We start from the raw sequence: 19,804 nt of genomic DNA on the forward strand, positions 1-19,804 counted from the left end.
TTCCAGTTCACTAAAAAAGGACTTTGTTTGAGACCGCACTTAAAATGACTGACTTCCTGATCAATGCTTTAAGAGAAAGGGGAATGTTAAAAGGGTCATATGCTTCTGCTAAAAAGAATATTATTTTGTGTATTTGGTGTAATGAAATGTGTTTAAGGTTAAAAAAAAACACATTATTTTCCACATACTGTACATTATTGTTTCTACTCTATGCCCCGGCTTTCTGAAATGCGTTGATTTTTACAAAGCTCATAGGTCTGAAAAAGCGAGGTGTGCTGTGATTGGCTAGCTATCCAGTGCGTTGTGATTGGCCGAATACCTCAAGCGTGTGAAAAACTATATAAAAAACAAGTTATTGTTGTTGCAATTCCATTTGGTTCCACTAAGCCCTTCACTTTTTAAGCAGTCGGAGTTGAATTAACGACAGAAAATTGTGGAGAAGACTTCGTAGTAAGATGAATTTCAGCACACTCTTTAACATTATAATCATGTGAGTTTAAAAGTTTTGTTTTAAAGTTACTGAAGAGGGTAAATCATACCCAAATTGTCTTTATTACAACTGGCAATATTTATTTTTCATATAATCCTGAGGAAGATCTCAGCACATCCATTAAAACTAAGAAAACCCACAAAAGGAAGCAATTCTGGTCACAAATCTTCAAAATCGATCCAAGATTACAGTCATCTATCACAAGTCCATAAGGACACTGTATAAAAAACACTGGAAATAAAAAAATATTTCCAGTTTGTTTGTGTAAATGTACATGTCCACACTAAGACATGAGAGGTCCATGTTAGTACGATCCATGTGTATTACAGCTCTGTTGCAGGTCCCCATTCAATGTCATCAGTTTCATCATCATCTACACTAAAATCATCTTCTCTGTCGTCTTCATCGCTGTCACTGTCGCTTCCTCTGATCTGTGTTCTCCGCATTTGCATGGCTTCATGATGTGCCAGTCTAAAAGAAAAGATTTATAAATACATTTAAAAATGAAAAACAAATGCATTTAGTACTTTATTCTTCTGAGCTAAACTTGACAGACCATGCATAAAGACTTACACTATAAATGAAGGGGAGGGTTTCCTTTCTGGTTCTGCCATACGGGCCTGAAACAATAAAACACATGGGAATGTGTTTTACACCAATTTCTACATCAAGTATTTAAGAAATATTTAATATCGAATGCATCCAAACAGCTTAACATGACTTAGTCAAGTAGAGCATGTTCCTGGATCACCATCTTTGTTGGTCTTAGAACAACATCACTATCAACCAATCAAATTTTAGGGTCAAGGTTACATTTACCTCTGGGATTAATGATGTGAAGAACAGGGGCTTTTAGGGGCAGGTTATGGTTAGGGTAAGGGAAAGGGGTTGGTCCTAATATGTATTTCAATCCAGGAACATGCCCTACTTGACTAAATCATGCCATACTACTCAGTGTAAATCAGTGGATCTGCCAATCAATCAGATATTAGGGTCAGGGTTAGGATTACCTTTGGGATTAGGGGCATGAAGAACATTGCCAACCATAATTTTCCTCTTCTTGTAGAGGTAGGTTATGGTTAGGGTAAGGGTTTAGCCTTTGGGCCTGTCCCAATACCCACACGTGCGTGATTTATTTTGTGTATTTGGCCCAAACGTTCAAATGGCTGTGAATGCCACAGAACTTTTGATTACCCGATGGGACACACTTACAACATAGTGTTGTAAGATTGCAATTACTTGTACTTTACTAGTAAACTTCTACTACTAGTAACATTTTTCAGACATGGGACAGTCTTGTGCACTTCAAGTAGCCAAGACCGCAAGTGTGGGTATTAGGAAAGGTCCTTTGCCGGAACTACTAAGGATGTAGATCCAGGAATCTGTCCTACTTGACTTAATGATGTTGTGATACTCAAACTTAAATTAAGGTTGAATCATCAAATTATCAGATTTTAGGATCAAGGTTAGGGTTTCCTTGGGATTAGAGGCATGAAGAACATTATCAACTTATTTCCCTCTGCTGTTAAAGGTAGGTTATGGTTAGGGTTAGGGTAAGTCTTTGTTGGCCAAGGGTGTTGATCAAGGAGCATGTCCTATACTTGAATTAATAATGCTGTGCTATTCAGTCTGTAATTTGGTGGATCTATCAACCAGTCAGATTTTAGGGTCATGATTATGTTAAACTCTGGGATCACTGGGATGAAGAACATTATTGACTTACCAGTTTCCTCTGATTTTAAAGGTAGGTTAAGATTAGGGTAAGTTTGGTCTTTGTTGGTCCTACTAGGGATGTTGATCCAGGAGAATGTCCTACTTAATAATGTTGTGCTACTCAAATTTGAATTAAGGTGGATTCATCAACTAATCAGATCTTAGGGTCAAGGTTAGGGTTACCTTGCAATTAGTGGATTGAAGAACATTATCAACTTCAATCATTTCCCTCTGTTTTTTAAGGTAGGTTATGGTTAGTGTAAGTTCTCCTTTGTTGATCCTACTAAGGATATCGATCCAGGAACATGTCCTGCTTGACTAAATTATGCTGTACTACTCAAACCGTGTAGCTCTACCAATCAATTAGATTTTAGGGTCAGGCTTAGGGTCACATCTGGGATCTCTGGTGTATAGAACATTTTCAACTTATCATTTCCCTGTTTTTAAAGGTTGGTTATGGTAAGTTTTGTCCCACTAAGGATCAGAGATGGGCAGCTTCGGTCCTGGCAGTCTTGCAGTCCACTGTCTTGCAGAGTTTAGCTCAAATCCTAATCAAACAAGATCACTAAAAAAACCACAGGCATGTGTGTTTGATTAGGGTTGGAGCTAAACTCTGTTGGAAAGTGTCCCTCCAGGATCGAAGTTGCCTATTCCTGATGTAGATCCACGAACATGTCCTAATTGACTAAATCATGTTGTGTCCGATTGCTCGATAGGCCAGTCGCATGGGAAATAGGTATATATGGTACCTGTTGTAGTTTCTCCTCTATGGCTGACAGTGGAGGGGTCTCTGATTGGACTTCTTTGGGATCTGGTGCCCTAAAGTTGGGCGGAACATCGGAAGGTGCTGGTGGTGCAGCCAAGTCACCAGCACTAAAGTCTGAATCTGAGAAACTCCGCTGTGAGGGGACATCGTCTTGCTGTTGGGGACTGCCAGGGACAAAGCGTGGAGATCGGGGCTCTGGAACATGGAGGATGGGAGGTATTTCCCCGGGAGGTAGGGTGTACTCAGGCTCTTCCTCCAGGTATGGCTCTGGGTCATAGGAAGGTTCAGGACTATGATTCTGCCCAGTGGCAGGCTCCGAGGAGCGGGCCAGTGCAGTGCCGCGGTTTCTGGCGATGCCTACAGAGGGCTCTTCCAGGTCCTCGTTGTCTGTGTAGGCTTCACCATCTGTAATTGCCTCACCATCGGTGTCCTCATAGTCACTGGCACCACTGAGGTAGTCAGAGTTATTTTCACGGTTGAATGCGTCAAGGTCTTCATCGCCGCCTCCCTCCAACTGGACATACACCAAGTACTTGTTAACCAACTCAAATATGAAATGCAGGCTCTAAACCAATTCTACATTCACATCTTGTTGGAATTATCGTAATCAAGAGATCTTAGAGATTTGATTTAGAGTTGTTGGCTATGCCACAATGATCAAGTTGGAGCTTTCATAAAGTTTTGAGTTCAACAAAGACAAGTAAGGTTTTTAAAGTTGAAAACGTATAATTACGTTAATTCTACATGATGTGAGTGCACCATTTAGTACCATAATTCTCTCTAGAGTTCTTACCGCAACTTCAGAAACCCAGACCGGTTTAGATTGCTGCTGCCGAATCTTGTCTTTCAAAACATCATACCACATGTTTGTATTAGGCTGAAGATCAATACGTGCTGTGAAGGAAACCGATGGTCTTTTAGAGCACATTAAAACTTTCTGAAGGTATCTTCAAATAAGATTCAAACGGGGAATTCAAGACAGGCTTCAAAGGTGTACCGGAAAATAGATGACTATAGTGTTTCCTCAGCTTTAAGGCCTGAGCATATAGGCGACGAGAGCTCTTGTTGGAGCCTGGCATGTATTTTTGCCTCATTGACTTCACGTCTTTTCGACTATGAGGATCCAAGAAGAGCACCATGGGATGGTACTGGATATAATTCAATCTTTCTACTGCAGTGGGTGTAATGTCCAGCAAGGGATGCTTTTCCTGCAAGTGAGAGCAAGTTACAAGTGTTTGGTTTAGGTAATGTTGGTTTATTCAGCATTACTCTGTATGATAATAAAAAGTTTACCTGCTCTGCTATTCGCCTCACTGTGTCCAGTTTGATGACACTGGATGAACTTTCACTTCCACTTCTGGGTACCATTTCTATAACCAATAAAATAGGAGAATTAAAGGGATAGTTCACCCAAATATCAAAATTATGTCATTCATTACTCATCCTCGTGTCGTTCCAAACCCCTAAGACCTTCGTTCATCTTCGGAACACAAATTAAGATATTTCTGACCCTGCATAAACAGCAACGCAACTGACACATTCAAGGCCCAGAAATGTAGTAAGAACATTGTTAAAATAGTCCATGTGACATCAGTGGTTCAACTGTAATTTGATTAAGCTACGAGAATAATTTTGTGTGCAAAGAAAACATGCGTCGTGGTACTCTCGAGAAAGACTGACATGGAAGAGAAGTAATTGTTGAATAAAGTCATTATTTTTGTTTTCTTTGCACACAAATAGTATTCTCGGAGCTTCATAAAATTAAGGTTGAACCACTGATGTCACATGGAGACAGTTGTGTTGCTGTCTATGGAGGGTCAGAGAGCTCTCGGATTTAATCAAAAATATCTTAATTTGCGTTCCGAAGATGAACGAAGGTCTTACGGGTTTGGAACGACATGAGGGTGAGTAATTAATGACAGAATTTCAATTTTTGGGTGAACTATCCCTTTAAATGTTTGAAAGTGAATAACCTTCAGTAGAAATGTTAAGAAATATTGATTTCAAAACCTACATCCAATTTTTCATACCTGCAACTTCAAATTCATCTGGCAGCTCTCGGGCCAGCTTCTCATTTGCAATGTCATTCAGAGGACCCAAAATGACGATAGGCCGTTTAAAATTGGCTGCAAATGAGCAAGCATACATATGTTACAACCAAAGATTCTGTCAGAAATAATGGTGTTTTTAAAAAATAAAACTCACTAACCCTCTCTCAGAACGACTTTCTCATATGCTGGAAATTTGCCTTGAATCGTCAACTGTAGGAGGTCATCGCGGGTTCTTCTGACATTCTTTTTGGCCCCTCTGAGACCCCGTAACTTCCAGAATTCGGCTCTGGGGCCGGAGGCCTGGCGTTCAGCCGCACTAATTCTCTGTGCCTGCTCTAAATTCGCCAAAGTTTCAGCCCTGAGATAGAGAAAGAGAATCAGACACCTAGAGTACAAGCAGGAACTATAATGGAACATATTTAACAAGCATACAAACTTACCACAGCTTTGGAAGGAAGACTGAAAACTACTACTAACATACCTGGTCTGGTTAGGAATGGTGCCTTTGTCCAGCTCGTGTAGATCATTGCCCATGCGCACAGCTAGCCAGGCTCCCAGCTTCCCGCGGTGCATAGTGTCCACCACTCTGAACACCTCACCTCTGGTGAAGCTCAAGCCAATACTGCTCTCAGTCATGTGGTCAAAGTGTGTACGGATGTAGAAAGAGTCACCAAGGCTGGACTTCAAAATCTTCTTATAGACTAAGATGTCGAGATTAATTTGGATATGTTATTCGTAACCAATTTTACTTTCCCAATGGGTTTATGTTCACAATAAGACATGGAACCTATTGTCTATTTAGTATTATAAAAACTAAATTGGGTCAATTTTGATTTCATGTTGACTTCTTAATCCTAATAAGGAGACACAAAGGCACTCACTGTCCATTTTGTTCTGAGTCCGGATATCGATATGGTCGCCAGCGCGGATGTTCATGAGATACATAGCTGCTTCCTCTCTGGTGAAGTGATTGAAGTCCACACCATTCACCTACCAAAATAAGAGTCTTGAAGAAAGGTACCACTGAAAGGTTTGATCATGTATGACATGTACGTGATTCTTTGGTCCTACCTCCAGTATCTGATCACCCTCTTGCATGCCTTGTCTCTGGGCTGGACTGTTGGGCTGGACACCACCAACAAAGATGCCAACATCATTTCCTCCCACCAACCTCAACCCAACATTGCCCTCCTTCACAAAGCTGACGTAGTTCTGATCTGAGCTGTACCTGATATAGAGAAAGTACATCATTTAAAAAAAAAAAGTTTAACTGGTTAATCAAATTTTTAATTTGTTAATTAAAAGTTTAATCGGTTTAATTAAATATAAATATAACAAAAAAAGAAACAGTATTAATTAAATACATATAAAGTATTTATACATTATGGGAATATTTTTGTAGTCTTTATGATTATTTAAATATAAATATATAAAAAAATATATATAATAAATAAAATAGAGATCATGTATTTATACATCATGATAGTATTTGGTGTACTGTCATTATGCATTTTTAAATTAATTATAATTATTAAAAATATAAAATATTTAGTGCTGTCAAATGATTAATCGCAATTAATCACATCCAAAATAAAAATTGTTGTTTACATAATATATATGTGTGTACTGTGTATATTTATGTATATATAAATTCACACAAATGCATGTATACTGTATATTTCAGAAAAATATGTTTACATATTAAATATTTATTTTAGTACTGCCAAAAGATTAATCTTGATTATTCACATTCAAAATAAAAGTTTTTGTTTGCATAATATATGTGTATGTACTGTGTATATTTATTATGTATAATATCAATATAATATATATATATATATATATAAAACATATATAAACGTAACACTTTTCTTAAATATATACATGCATGTGTTTGTATTTATATATACATAATAAATATACACAGTACACACACATATATTATGTAAACAAAAACTTTTATTTTGGATGAGATTAATCGCGATTAATCATTTGACAGCACTAAATTTTATTTTAAAATAGAATACAAATAAATGGATTTTTATTTTAAATAAAGGGTTTTTATTTTAAGTAGATTTTAAATAACTATAAAACTTTATTTAATAAAATACTGTTGTATTTGTTGTATACCTTGTTGTTTCCTTACCTCCATCCACAGAGAAACATTGTCCATTTTCAAAGTGGAGTACGTGTCATTCAAGTACATCTTCAGGCCAGCTGTAGAGCTGGCAATGGACGGAAGAACTGATTAATTGTTTGACAGCACTAAAAATATTACAATATTATAAAATATTATTATTCATAATATTCTAAATTAACTACAAATATTTGTACAGTACATAATAGTATTTGTTGTAGTGTCCTTGATTTTAATTATACATATTAAAAAACAAAAACAAAAAAATAAATAAAGTATTTGAACATCATGCTAATATTTGTCTTACTGTTTTTAATTTATTAATATAAATAATTATACATATTTAAAAAACAAAAATATTAAATAAAATATGTATACCCCATAAATTAATTTAAGCTTATTTAAATGAACTATAAATATATAAAAATATACACAATATAACAAAATATACAAAACATTTATCTATATAATATATATTATATTTAGTAAATATAATAAATTAAGTATAAATAAGGTATTTATACATCATTGTTGTGACTTTGATTTACACTTTTTTGTGCTGTCATAAGAAAAATAATAAACAAAAGCCTTTTCTTTATGCAAAATATTAATGATTATTATTTCCTTTTAATTTTGGGGTGAAATATGACCCTCTCATGTCTTGTCTTTGATCTGCACACAAAGAAACATTACATTTCTCACCCCAGGTTTGGTGTTGGCACTGCGTCTGGAGGAAGTGAATAAAGTGGCTCCTCTACAGTTTTCGCTGAGATAAAACAGTTACAATTTAGTACCCAATAGCCACTCAATAATTTGCAATGCATTATGGGGGCATGCTTTTAGACTGCTGATACTCACAACTCAAAATGGTGTGGTTGGGAACAGACACGTTAGAGCGGAGAGTGCCGTTAGCACGTGGGAAACTGAAAGAAAGAGTCCATATTCACATTCACATTCACACAGTGAGTCACTATGATCATGTATAATGTCTTAAGGAATGGTTTAGCAGCAACAAAGGTGTTTATTGACTTACAACAGGCATTAACCGAAATGCCTGTTGTTCTTAACCCAAAAGGAAATTGACTCATACTTTCCCAAAGCCTGTTTCAATATGACATAATTAGCTATTATAAGTGTGGATTATATAAGTCTGAGGAGGCGTTTCTGACCTGTGATCGCTGTTGTGGCTGGGACTCTCAGATCTCCTGACAGGCGATGGGGCTCTTTCTGATTCAGAGGAATCTGGTGGACAAACCAAAACCACATTATTACAAAGATGCACAGATGCAGAAATATTCAGGAACACGAAGGCAACAAGTGCATTATTCAGACCTTCAGAGGGTGGTCTGGCAGGAGCGGCTCTGAGTGAAGAATCCTGTCGGCTGTTGATGACCGGCGCTTGCATTTCAGCTCTGAGACAAAACAATAATACAAAACTATATGTGTCACCTTTACATGCACAATGATAATATAAAATAAATGAAAGAGCTCTAGTATCTCTTACCCTGGTCTGCTTCTGGAGTTTTTACTGATTGGAGACTGTGTTCTCAGAGGAGAGTTGTAACTTACATCTGATTCAGATTCTGAGGGAGCTGATTAAATATGACAATTACAGCGCATTATGTGTTATTAGCAATTTGAAGGTAATTTAAAATGCAGTTGGAACTATTTCAAACTCAAATAAATAGCCAATGACATATTTAATATGATTTAAACAAATTAATGTGATGAATATTGTGTTTATAAATATTGTATAATGTATATGAAAGGTTACAGCAATTTCCAAGTGAATATTTACACATTAATATTTAATGTACACATGAATAATTAATATTTACAGATTCATATTTAAATAAATACTTTTCATGCTTGAGATTGAGGGGAAAAAAAGGGAATTTTTTTTTTACGTCATCAAAATTAAAAATGTATATGCATGTACTGATATGTAATTTATACATTTATGGAAAATTAATGTGCAAATATTAAAGTGAAATGTGTATGAACAATTAGAAAATGTACTTAAATAGAATTTATTTAAATAATAAATTTTTAATGTACACATGAATATTTAAATATGTAATATTTACTCTGATATTTAAAGCTGCAGTCCGTAAATTTTGCCTCTTTGTCGCCATCTCTGTTTGAAAACCTGCAATTGCAGCTGTGTGCGGAATTATCTTCCTTGCGTGGGTTGTGAGTCGGCACGGCTCCAGCACGGATGAATCTAATGTTCTGAGGAGTATGTGTGGCAGTCAGTCACCACACCAGTGTGGATATTGTACTTTGCACTCACAGATTCTAGCCTACGTCTTGGAATATATGACTCAAATAAGAATTTTCACCATATATTGTCATCTGAACAAGTAATAAAACTGGAATATAATTTAATTTAATTCACATGTGTTTCATAAACACATATAATCCTTGACTGATCCGCCTTATTAAATGATACATTTAATTATTCCAGCTGCTGTGAGAAAAGGCTATAAACGATCGGCCACCTGCAGGATCCGCACATGCGATAGCCTATAAGCCGGGACAACTTCTTTATGTTTACAGACGTGACGTAATGACGCAGTGCCATGCTCGAATTTCCCACGAAAACCTACCCGTATCACTCAAATTAGAAAACATTATTACAAGATAACCGTTGTGAATCGGGCTAAAGTAAGGCGATAGATTTGAGCACTGGCTGGTTATGTACTTGCTCAAATATTGATTTCGGTCATTTTTAACCAAAAAAAGTTACGGACTGCAGCTTTAAATATATACATTAATATATAAAGTAAAATAACAAAAAAAAAGCTAAAATATTTACGCATTAATTTTCCAATAATTTATAAATTTCATTTAAATGCATACATATAAATTTTACATTTATGCATTTAAATGAAATCTATAAATTCTTGGAAAATTAATGCGTAAATATTAATGTGTAATGGAAATTTACAAAATAATATTCCGAAAATAATGTATAATAATAATACACACATTCCTTTTTAAATATTTAAGATTGAAATTTAATATTTACACTTCAGCATTTAAAAATATTTTTCATATTTAAAATTAAGGTGCGAAAAATGACAAAAAATATTTTCATACCCTCAGCATTTAAAATGTTTTATATTGTGAAAAAATAATGTGTAAATATTAATATTTAATGTGTATGAACACTAACAGAATTGTGTGTAATTTACACATTAATATTTAGAAAATAATGTATAATAATATACACATAATTTCTTACATATTTCATATCAATATTTATTATTTACACATTAACATTTTCATTTAAAAGTGACATACAAAAGAAAAATGAAAGAAACCTAATTTTCATGCCATCAGTATTTAATATTTAACCTGGACTATTCGGTTTATGATTGGCTCGTACCTCTCTGTACAGGCGTTGAGGGTTTTGCCCATTTTGGGGGCTCCATTACAGGGACTGACATGACCTCAGGTGTCGCCCTGCAAGAGAAAGAGGGCAGATGGGAGGATGAGAGAAAAAAGGAGGATGGGGGGATACTTAATTATGCTCGTCCATGAAGGAAGTGGGAACTAATGTAAAATCATTGATGATTAGGAACAGAGGGAGATATTCACCTCAGGGTTTCTGGGGGTCTCTCTCTCATTGACAGGGGTGGGCTATCCATATCCATAAGTGATTATATGGTCAAATTTAAGTCCCAAAAATCAATGATTCATAAGGACAAGCAGAAAATACTACAGTAAACTAATTAGATCCATATCTATGATACCTCCATCTCTATTGCACCTCTGGATGTGCAGAATATTAACACTATATGTGTTGTTTATGGTATTATTTGGATAATGTGATTGTATACTTATAAATTTAGATCTTAGATCCAAGATTATCTACATCTTAGAAGCAATATTTTCTTTTTCAGTGACATAAATTAACATACTACAAGAGAAAAGTCAGGTTGATTCGGTGTCTTTTATTTTAAAAGATCACAAATATCACATTTTCAGATATCACAATGAAACAAAATTACATAAGTGTATACAAGCAACATAATGCAAAAAAAAAAAGCAAATAAAAAAAAAAAACAATAGAACAAACTGTTTTCTCATCGTGAGCAGATAGATGATCGGCCCTACTGAAAGAGCCCGATGCGAGGCCTCCCTCATGTGTACCTGTATCTATTGCGCGACTCCTGGCTGCGCTGAGGTCCGGTACTATCGTCTGATTCAGACTCTGATGCAGCTGTATGGAAAAAACATGCTCTTGAATGAGTCTGCTAGAATGGCCACAAAAATGGGACAAATAAGTCTGTTGTGGGGTGAAAATCACCTCTGGGTGGAGGCCTGTAAGGAGACGCCATGCGGCGAGGGAAATCCTGAGACATGCTAAGAGAGGAGGACTTCATACCCGGAGGAGGAAGATCGGGAAGCACCCTGGGAAAACAGATATGAAGAGGCAATGAAGACATTTCTAGTTCAGTAGTTGATATATCATTAAAACTTGTGAATTAACAAAGGGTGACATGCATGTTTGAGAACTGTTAAACCAAGGGTGTCCAAACCTGTTCCTGAAGGGCCACTATCCTGCAGAGTTTAGCTCCAACCCTAATTAAACACACCTAAACCAGCTAAACAAGGTCCTTAGACTCACTAGAAGCAAGTGTTTTGGAGCTGGTTGGAGCTAAACTCTGCAGGATGTTGGCCCTCCAGTAACAGGATTGGACACCCCTGTGCTTTACTTAACTTCATGAACATCATCCGGTCTGATAATTGTTTAAAGAAAGGAACTGGTTGGGAATAAAAACAGGTTTCTCTGTTTCCAATCATACTTGAGATAGACCAGTCTTTTAGACAATTCAGTGACTTATCGATATTGAAAATGTGCTTTCATTTGGATTGGGTGTTTGCTGCTCATGTTGTGAATTCATACTTGTATCTGGAGTGATTTTCAGGTTTGGGACTCTCACGCCTTGGGGGAGGAGAGGCGCTTCGGTCTGAATCGGACTCAGAAATGGCTGGTCACACAAAATCAAATGGCCATTAAGCTATTGAGATTATATCAATGACAACATTTATGCATATCATTAACTGAATCATCAGTCTTTAATTCCAGAGTTGGTATATATGTAATATGGAAAAATCAGCGATGCTGTGTGAGAGCACTTTTGAGGCAGACCTCTGCGCGGCTGAGAGGCAGTGGAGGAGTTCCAGTTCTGGGTGACAGGTGAGGCTCGAGGGTTTGGCAACGCAGAGATCCCGGAGAGAACCCTGAAACAGACAAACAAACAAACATGTGAGCCATGCATCTCACCCAAACAAACAGCAACATTAAAAGACTAGCAAAACAAAGCAAGCAAAAACAAACAAACAAACAAACAGAAAAAGGAAAATAAAACAGCAAAAAAAAAACAAACAAACAAAAAAACCCCCAGACAGAATCCCCCCTGCAAAACAAAACAAACAAAACACAAAACATCCTGAAAGAAAAAAACAGAAAGACAACAACACTTAAAAAATAAAAACAGCAAAACACAGTCAGAAAAAAACTAAAACAAAACAACAAAAGACAAACAAACAAACCCAGACAGAAAAAAACAGCAAAACATAAATAAATAAATAAATAAAATGTAATTTCATAAGTAATTTTATAAGGCATTAATTAGTGCAGTTTCATCATAGTTTTTGATCAAAAACTAAATACAACATAATATACAGTATAACTATGGTGCTGCAGAGGCATAATTGTCTATATGCATATGGGGACAATAAATTCACATGAAGCCATATTTACTTGTATCGGTCTCTGTTATCAAGAGTGCCATGTCTTGACGCTGGAGGCGAGTTACTGTGGTCTGATTCAGACTCTGAGGGAACTGCACAAGAGCCAAAGCATCATTCAGCCACTTACATATACAACAATGGACAAAGTATTGAGGTCAAAACTTCTCGGTCATGATAATCTATGATTGTCATATTCATAAACGAGTCCCAATGAGTGTTGTTACTAAGACTCACCTCTGCGAGGGGGCATTGATTGAGCGGGTGGTCTTGTGAGTGTAGAGCGCAAAGGAGGTGATTCTCGTGGTTTTGACACAGGATTGGCACGATTTCTGTGGATTAATGAGCTCTGTTAGTGCAAAGATCATTTAACTAAAAGAGATTAAGTCAAAGTTGAGATGTTCACCTGCGAGAGCGACGGTCTCTTGGACGGGATGTTTGGTTTGTGGGGAGGTCAGAATCCAGGTCTGAGATTTCTTCGGGCAAAAATTGAAAAGTTAATATTAAAACCCACCTTATTAGAGTGCTGCAGGGATGACGTATTATTGTAGGCCAAAACATGTACATTTTTTTGCATTTCTGGCTCCACCGTTCTGAATTCAATGGCGAACAGGTGAACTCATCTACTCATATTGTTTTAAATAGACTGAAAGAGTTGTCGAAAGCTAAGGTTAATGGCGGTGAAGTTGAAGCAAGCAAAGCTATGGGTGCTCCAGAAAGGGAACAAAATGTCAAAAATTCTGTCTTAGAATAAAGGCTTTTTACTTTGTTTACTATGTGAGTGCCTGGATGTGGATCTTTTTGTATTTTGCAACAGGATCTACTCATCACTTTTGGAAAATAACCCTATTGGGGTTTTTTGAGGGAACCAGTGTGATGCCATCCGGGTTGGATTACAAAAATGCGTCATCATGTCAGCGCTCTATATGGCACAGATCAGCTGTGTGCTGTAAAAACATCTACGCTCACCCTCCAGCTCTGAGCTACTGTCTTGCCGCCTCTCGTCGGCACTGTTTTGAGGACTGTCCTCCACTTCAGGAATGCTGACGAGGAACTTTCTGTCATCCCTCAACACCAACATGGTCAATTTACCTCTAGACTTCTCCACCAGGTGCTTGGTCTCCAGCAAGGACAGATTTTCTGTCGTCAGGCCGTTAATCTAAACCAGAATTTTCAAAAAGGTTACACAACATCCACATGCGTTGGAACGGTTTCTAAAGAAGCAGTTCTTCACCTTTAAAACAAGATCTCCTTCTTGAAGGCTGCCCTCTTTGGCAGCCAGACCAGTGGGAGTCATGTGTTTGATGAAAATCTGGCTCCCCAACTTCATGCCGTACTCTAGAGAGAAACACGTTAAAATCTTGGCAAGAACCACTAATATTGGCGCAACGCAAAGCCGTTGAGATTCTGACCGTCTGTGGGTTTTTTCTTGATAAGGGTTGTTCTGACGGGTTTGTCTTGCACATCCTGATTGGGAAGTCTCTTGAAGCCGGACATGATGGGAAGGTCGTGACCATTGCGGTCAGGTGTCACACTTCGAGTTCGTCGGTTACGGCTGGTGTCGGTGTTGCGCTGACCCCTCCTCTGTGGCATATCGTCGTCTAGTATGTTGGACTGCGAGGCAGAACGAGTAGGTCTGTTGCTCGCAGGGATCTGAATTGTGCGTGGCCTCTTCACAGTCTACAAAATGAACAAACAATTTAACATTTTTTATTTGTAAATTTATTGAATTCAGTTCAAATGCAAACATTTTATATGAGTGTTTACTTTATGAATGTTTTACCGAGATGATGATTTGGCAATGTTTTCACTTACAATGTTTGCCGTTTTCCCACAGTTCCTCAGATTTTGAATAGTGTAAAGTGAGGTGACCTTCTCCATCGAAACACCATTCACCATAACTATCTGATCCCGTGTCCTGTGGGCAATAAATCACGTGATTCTCTATCACATAAATAATCTGCCAAATATGTTTGAGTTAGTTTTTCCGTCTTGTACACAAACATGACAGGTCGGACAGGATTAGACAGGATGTGTGGGAGGAAGTCGTGTTCGTCTGGATGTGTACTCACTGAAGACGACCCATGGCGGGCCCGCTGGGAAGCACGTCAGAGACCACCACTGCTGTGTCCCCGTTTACTGGCTTGTCAAGCCCACCTGAGACCGCAAAACCAAAGCCGACCTTGGAATCCTGCAAACGAAAGAATAAATAAACAAAAGAATGAACGATCAAACAAAAAATTACAGAATGACAGAACAAGCAAAAAAAGAATGAAAGAATAAGAGAAGCAAAGAAACAGAATGAAATGGACAAAAGAAAGAAAGAAAGAAAGAAAGAAAGATCAAATGAACAAAAGAAAAACAACAGAAAAAATAGAACAAATGAGTGAAAAATAAATGAAAGAATGAAAAATAAAACAGAAAGAAGCAAAAAAGAATGAAATAAAACAAGATTTAACAAACAAAAAACAATGAAAGAAAAACTAGTTTCTAAAAAATTAGAAAACAAACGAAAACGTGTTCAAAATAAAAGAAACAACAACCACAAGAGAACAAATAAACAAACACACAAACAAAAAAGTTCAAAAGAAAGAACAAACAAAAATGAACCAAAAAACAAACAAACAAACAAACAAGAAAGATAAAAAATTATGAAAGAATAAAAAAAAAGAAAAGAAAAGGGAAAAGAAAAATTAAATGGATGAATAAAGTAATTTAAAAAGACAAAAGAGCGAGAAAAAAAAAGATAGAATGAAGGCAACTTCTTTCTATACTGAAATGCACCACATGACCCCAAAATTGACATTCCAAAATTTCGGGTGTGTCCTAGTGACAGGTGGAAACAACTCTTATGACAATCTTGGTATCACAATTGCTCGCTAAACTTTTCCGTCTCGACTTTCAATTGTTAGGGAAACTCTACACCTGGTGTCTTGTTCTCTGACACACCTGTACAGAGCTCGATAAAGGTGTGGCTAAAGCGAATTAAACCCTCAATTCGCAACTTACTTTCGATAACGTGACCGTGTGCTGCTCCCATATCGTCATCTCCTCCATGACTGCTTTCTGAAACGAGAAAGAGGAGGTTACATTTATTTGTGCAACATCAAGCAAACAGCAACAAAATATCAACATTTACAAAGCTACCACACAAATATCTGTTCAGACATTTTTAATATAACTCTGATTTTATTTGTCTGAAAGAAGAAAGACATATACAGCTAGGATGGCTTTAGGGTGAGTAAAACATGGGGTAATTTTCATTTTTTGGCGAACTATCCCTTTAAATTGATTAAAAGTGACAGCAAAGACATTTGTAATGTTAAAAAAAAGCTGCATTTAAAATAAATACTGTTCTTTTGAGTTTTCTGAAAGAATTTTTCTGAAGAATCCTGAAAAAAGTAACAGTTTCCAGCACAACTGTTTTCAACATTGAGAATAATAAGAAATGTTTTTTCGATCACCAAATCAGCATATTAGATTGATTTCTCTTTCTGCGCTTCCGCATTCGTCATTTCTCACCGGAGCTTACGCTACACCTATACTAGAGATTAGCTAGAGATTACGATTTATAAAGTTTTATATTGTAGATATTTTTCTTACACAAACACATCGATTCGCTTCAGAAGGCCATTATTAACCCCCCGGAGCCATGTGGAGCACTTTTTATGATAGATTTATGCACTTTATTGGACTTCAAAATCTCATCACCCATTCACTGCCATTATAAATCTTGAAAGAGCCAGGACATTTTGAATATAACTCTGATTTTATTTGTCTGAAAGAAGAAAGACATATACAGCTAGGATGGCTTAAGGGTGAGTAAAACATGGGGTAATTTTCATTTTTGGGCGAACTATCCCTTTAAATTGATTAAAAGTGACAGCAAAGACATTTGTAATGTTAAAAAAAAGCTGCATTTAAAATAAATACTGTTATTTTGAGTTTTCTGAAAGACTTTTTCTGAAGAATCCTGAAAAAAGTAACAGTTTCCAGCACAACTGTTTTCAACATTGAGAATAAGAAATGTTTTTTCGATCACCAAATCAGCATATTAGATTGATTTCTCTTCAATATGTGATAGAAAATTCAGCTTTGCCATCACAGGAATTACAAAAATCTTTTAAAAATTAACTTGAATTCTGAAATTATAGTAATGCACATCATGGATGGGATAAGAATAAGTTTTCAGAATAAGTTATTTCAGACAAAAAACGAGCATTAAGCCATGTAATTTGTCATCCACCACTTTCTTCTGTGCAACAAAAGATATCTTGAGAAATGTCACGGTGTGTTTTCTCCCTCTACTCAATGGAAGTTGGTAACAATAGTGTTTACATCACACTATATGTTCTGCAGAAGAAAGAAAATCATACAGGTTTGGAACAACATGAGGGTGAGTAAATGATGACAGAGTTTTCATTTTTATGGTGAACTGTCCCTTTAAGTCAACTATCCCTAGCAAACATAACAACATACTAAAACCCACTCTGAACACCTTAGCAACAGCATAGCAACAGGCACAATGTTTAATTACCAATGGAACACGGCTGGATTTCCCATATCAAAGACGTGGGCTTCATCTCTGTAGTAACATAAAAATAAATTTAGGAAGTGTCAAAATCTAAGCACACTTTTTTCAAAAACCCAAGTGTGGTCATCTTACTGGAATCATTTCACACCCTCAGGCCAACAGTCTTGACAGGAAATGTAGGAGGAATGTACAAATGTCAGATGGTGTTGTTTTAATGTGCTCCCCCTCAAACACATTCATAATAGGAAGCCATAGGTTTCTGGTGGTCCAGCCCAGTTCTTCAGAACTATTTACATTTGTTGTTCTGCATCATAGCAGAAAACATTAGGAAACAAAGAACATATATGTTTCTACACATCCCGCCAACAGGGAACATTCCCAGAACTTTGGGTAACGCTCTGGCAAAGTTCCTCCAAAATCATGAATGAACATTCTTTAACAGAATGATCATTCAAAGTGATCAGGTCTTTAATAACATTCCCATAACTTTTGCAATACGATAAGCAAACTTAATGCTCTCTCTAATGTAGCCTACACATAACCAAGACAATCCATTTTAAAACCTTTAATGCCTTGAACATTCAGATAACTTAATGGGAATGTTAGCAAAATGTTTTTAAAACACAGGCTACTTTTGTTAGTAGGGCAGGCTGGCTGAAACCTTAAGACATCAACACACCTCCTTTTCAGAGTGTAAAAACTCATAGGCTACAATGACAATTGAATACAGTTGATGGGAATACTACATATTGTACTAACCAAGCAAAAACATGTCCTTCAAAACTATTGTATCTTTGGCTCAGACATGTGAATAGTATCACTGAAGAGAAATGTGGATATATGGGAAAGCTGTTTCTCAAAACCACAGTGAAACTACAATGCACGTATTGACTCAAATGAGTGGCAGAACCAGTAGAGCCAGATTAGGAGATGGTCCTCACTGCAGAACACAAGATCTAGGGGGCGAGGTTGGATCCAGATCCAACTCCTCCCACCTTACATATACCTAAACCTACCCGTCTCCACCCCGTGATCCCTAAACCCACCCATATCCACCCCTAAACCCACCATCTCCACCCCCTAGATGTGGATCCAACCCCACCCCCTGGATCTTTGTTCTGCAGTGAGGGTCTACTGCAGATTAGGCTGAGTTTACTGCAGCACTGTTTCAATCATTTGTCTCATTTCTGCGAATCGGTTCTTTTGAACAGAACTTCAAGGAACCGATTAAAGTACCTCCTCACTGCAAACGCGCTAACATTGCTGTTGAACTTGCTTGTCGGCCTATCAGTGATATTCTTGGTTTACTCTAAAACTCACTGGTTCTCGGTTCATTGGGAGTCAGAAAATGACCAAAAAAGTCCTACAAACGGTTCTCTGTTCGGTTCAGTTCCCTCGAGAATAACTTTTTCAGTACACTGATTCATTTCGTACGATTCGTTCAGACTGGATTTGTGAACTGGCTCGACGTGTTCATTAAAAAGATTCAAAAGAACATTGCTATCGCTCAGTTATGACATTTTTTTAAATGAACAACGGTTCTCATAATGTAATAGATAAATTAAAATGAACCGACATTCACATAGCTGTCAATGAGTCTGAATTTTAAATGACTAAAAATAAGCAATTTTACTGTTCGTTTCTAAAGGAAACCACTGTATGTTCACAAGACAGTGGTTTAAAATTGAGGACATGTCGCGACGTATGTTTACTTAAAAGACTTACAACAATTAACAATGTTTCTCTTACGAAAGATATTAAAGTGCATCAACATTAGGCTATTCACATTTAGCTGTCAACAAATCTGAACTTTGCTACAAACATCATTTTACAGGGGAGTCGCGACAGAACAGAAAATGCTCAAAACTGAGGACCAATAAAGTGTATTTTTGCGCAAAACAATCTGGCAACACATAGGCCTACTACACAAACAGCTAACTCAACCTAGAGAAGCAGAATAGAAGAATAATGTATAATCTAAAATATGATCTAAACTACGAGCTATAAATTCAGAGACCACACGAAGCAGGTTATGTTTACATAATATCACCAATTATTTACAATTTCGCCTTAATTTCCAGTCAAACAGCTTACATTTCAGCAAAATGTGAAACATGACTCAGGCCAACACAAACAATCGATAAACACAAAGCAGAAAAGAAAAACACTCGACTCACCTTATTAGGTATGTGTCCGCTTTAAAAACTAATACTAAAATTCACAGGTAATTCCGTATTGGAGGCCTTACAGGGCCTGGCACCTGCAGTTTTCTAATAAGGCTTCGTTATATTTCCCAGCATCTATCTATACAGCACCTGATCGTGTACCTGTAAGCAGGGGGAGGAGTTTA

The 19,804-nt window shown here is 36.8% G+C and overlaps 1 protein-coding gene across 2 annotated transcripts; it reads right to left on the bottom strand.

The window, feature by feature from the left end:
- Nucleotides 1–553: 553 nt before the first annotated feature.
- On the bottom strand, nucleotides 554–19,804 carry LOC107669831 (tight junction protein ZO-3-like). Of its 2 annotated transcripts, XM_016462252.1 has the most exons (31): nucleotides 19,632–19,804; nucleotides 15,930–15,986; nucleotides 14,993–15,111; nucleotides 14,736–14,838; nucleotides 14,333–14,600; nucleotides 14,155–14,258; nucleotides 13,890–14,079; nucleotides 13,327–13,396; nucleotides 13,158–13,252; nucleotides 12,934–13,015; nucleotides 12,319–12,410; nucleotides 12,073–12,157; nucleotides 11,473–11,576; nucleotides 11,316–11,385; nucleotides 10,549–10,625; nucleotides 8,662–8,749; nucleotides 8,490–8,569; nucleotides 8,327–8,399; nucleotides 8,016–8,080; nucleotides 7,860–7,923; nucleotides 6,092–6,248; nucleotides 5,902–6,010; nucleotides 5,502–5,721; nucleotides 5,179–5,378; nucleotides 5,000–5,095; nucleotides 4,263–4,339; nucleotides 3,967–4,177; nucleotides 3,763–3,863; nucleotides 2,953–3,483; nucleotides 1,064–1,110; nucleotides 554–961 (listed from the first exon to the last, which is right to left on the bottom strand). In XM_016462252.1, the coding sequence occupies exons 2-31, from the start codon at nucleotides 15,975–15,977 to the stop codon at nucleotides 814–816; spliced, it is 3,774 nt and encodes a 1,257-aa protein (XP_016317738.1). In that variant the 5' UTR covers nucleotides 15,978–15,986; nucleotides 19,632–19,804; the 3' UTR covers nucleotides 554–813. The 2 variants fall into 2 exon arrangements, with proteins under 2 accessions (XP_016317738.1, XP_016317739.1); XM_016462253.1 differs by lacking the exons at nucleotides 10,549–10,625; nucleotides 11,316–11,385; nucleotides 11,473–11,576; ... (1 more) ...; nucleotides 12,319–12,410; nucleotides 12,934–13,015.

Source organism: Sinocyclocheilus anshuiensis, unplaced genomic scaffold (genome assembly GCF_001515605.1).
Source record: "Sinocyclocheilus anshuiensis isolate Anshui unplaced genomic scaffold, SAMN03320099.WGS_v1.1 scaffold560, whole genome shotgun sequence".
Classification (NCBI taxonomy): Eukaryota; Metazoa; Chordata; class Actinopteri; order Cypriniformes; family Cyprinidae; genus Sinocyclocheilus; species Sinocyclocheilus anshuiensis.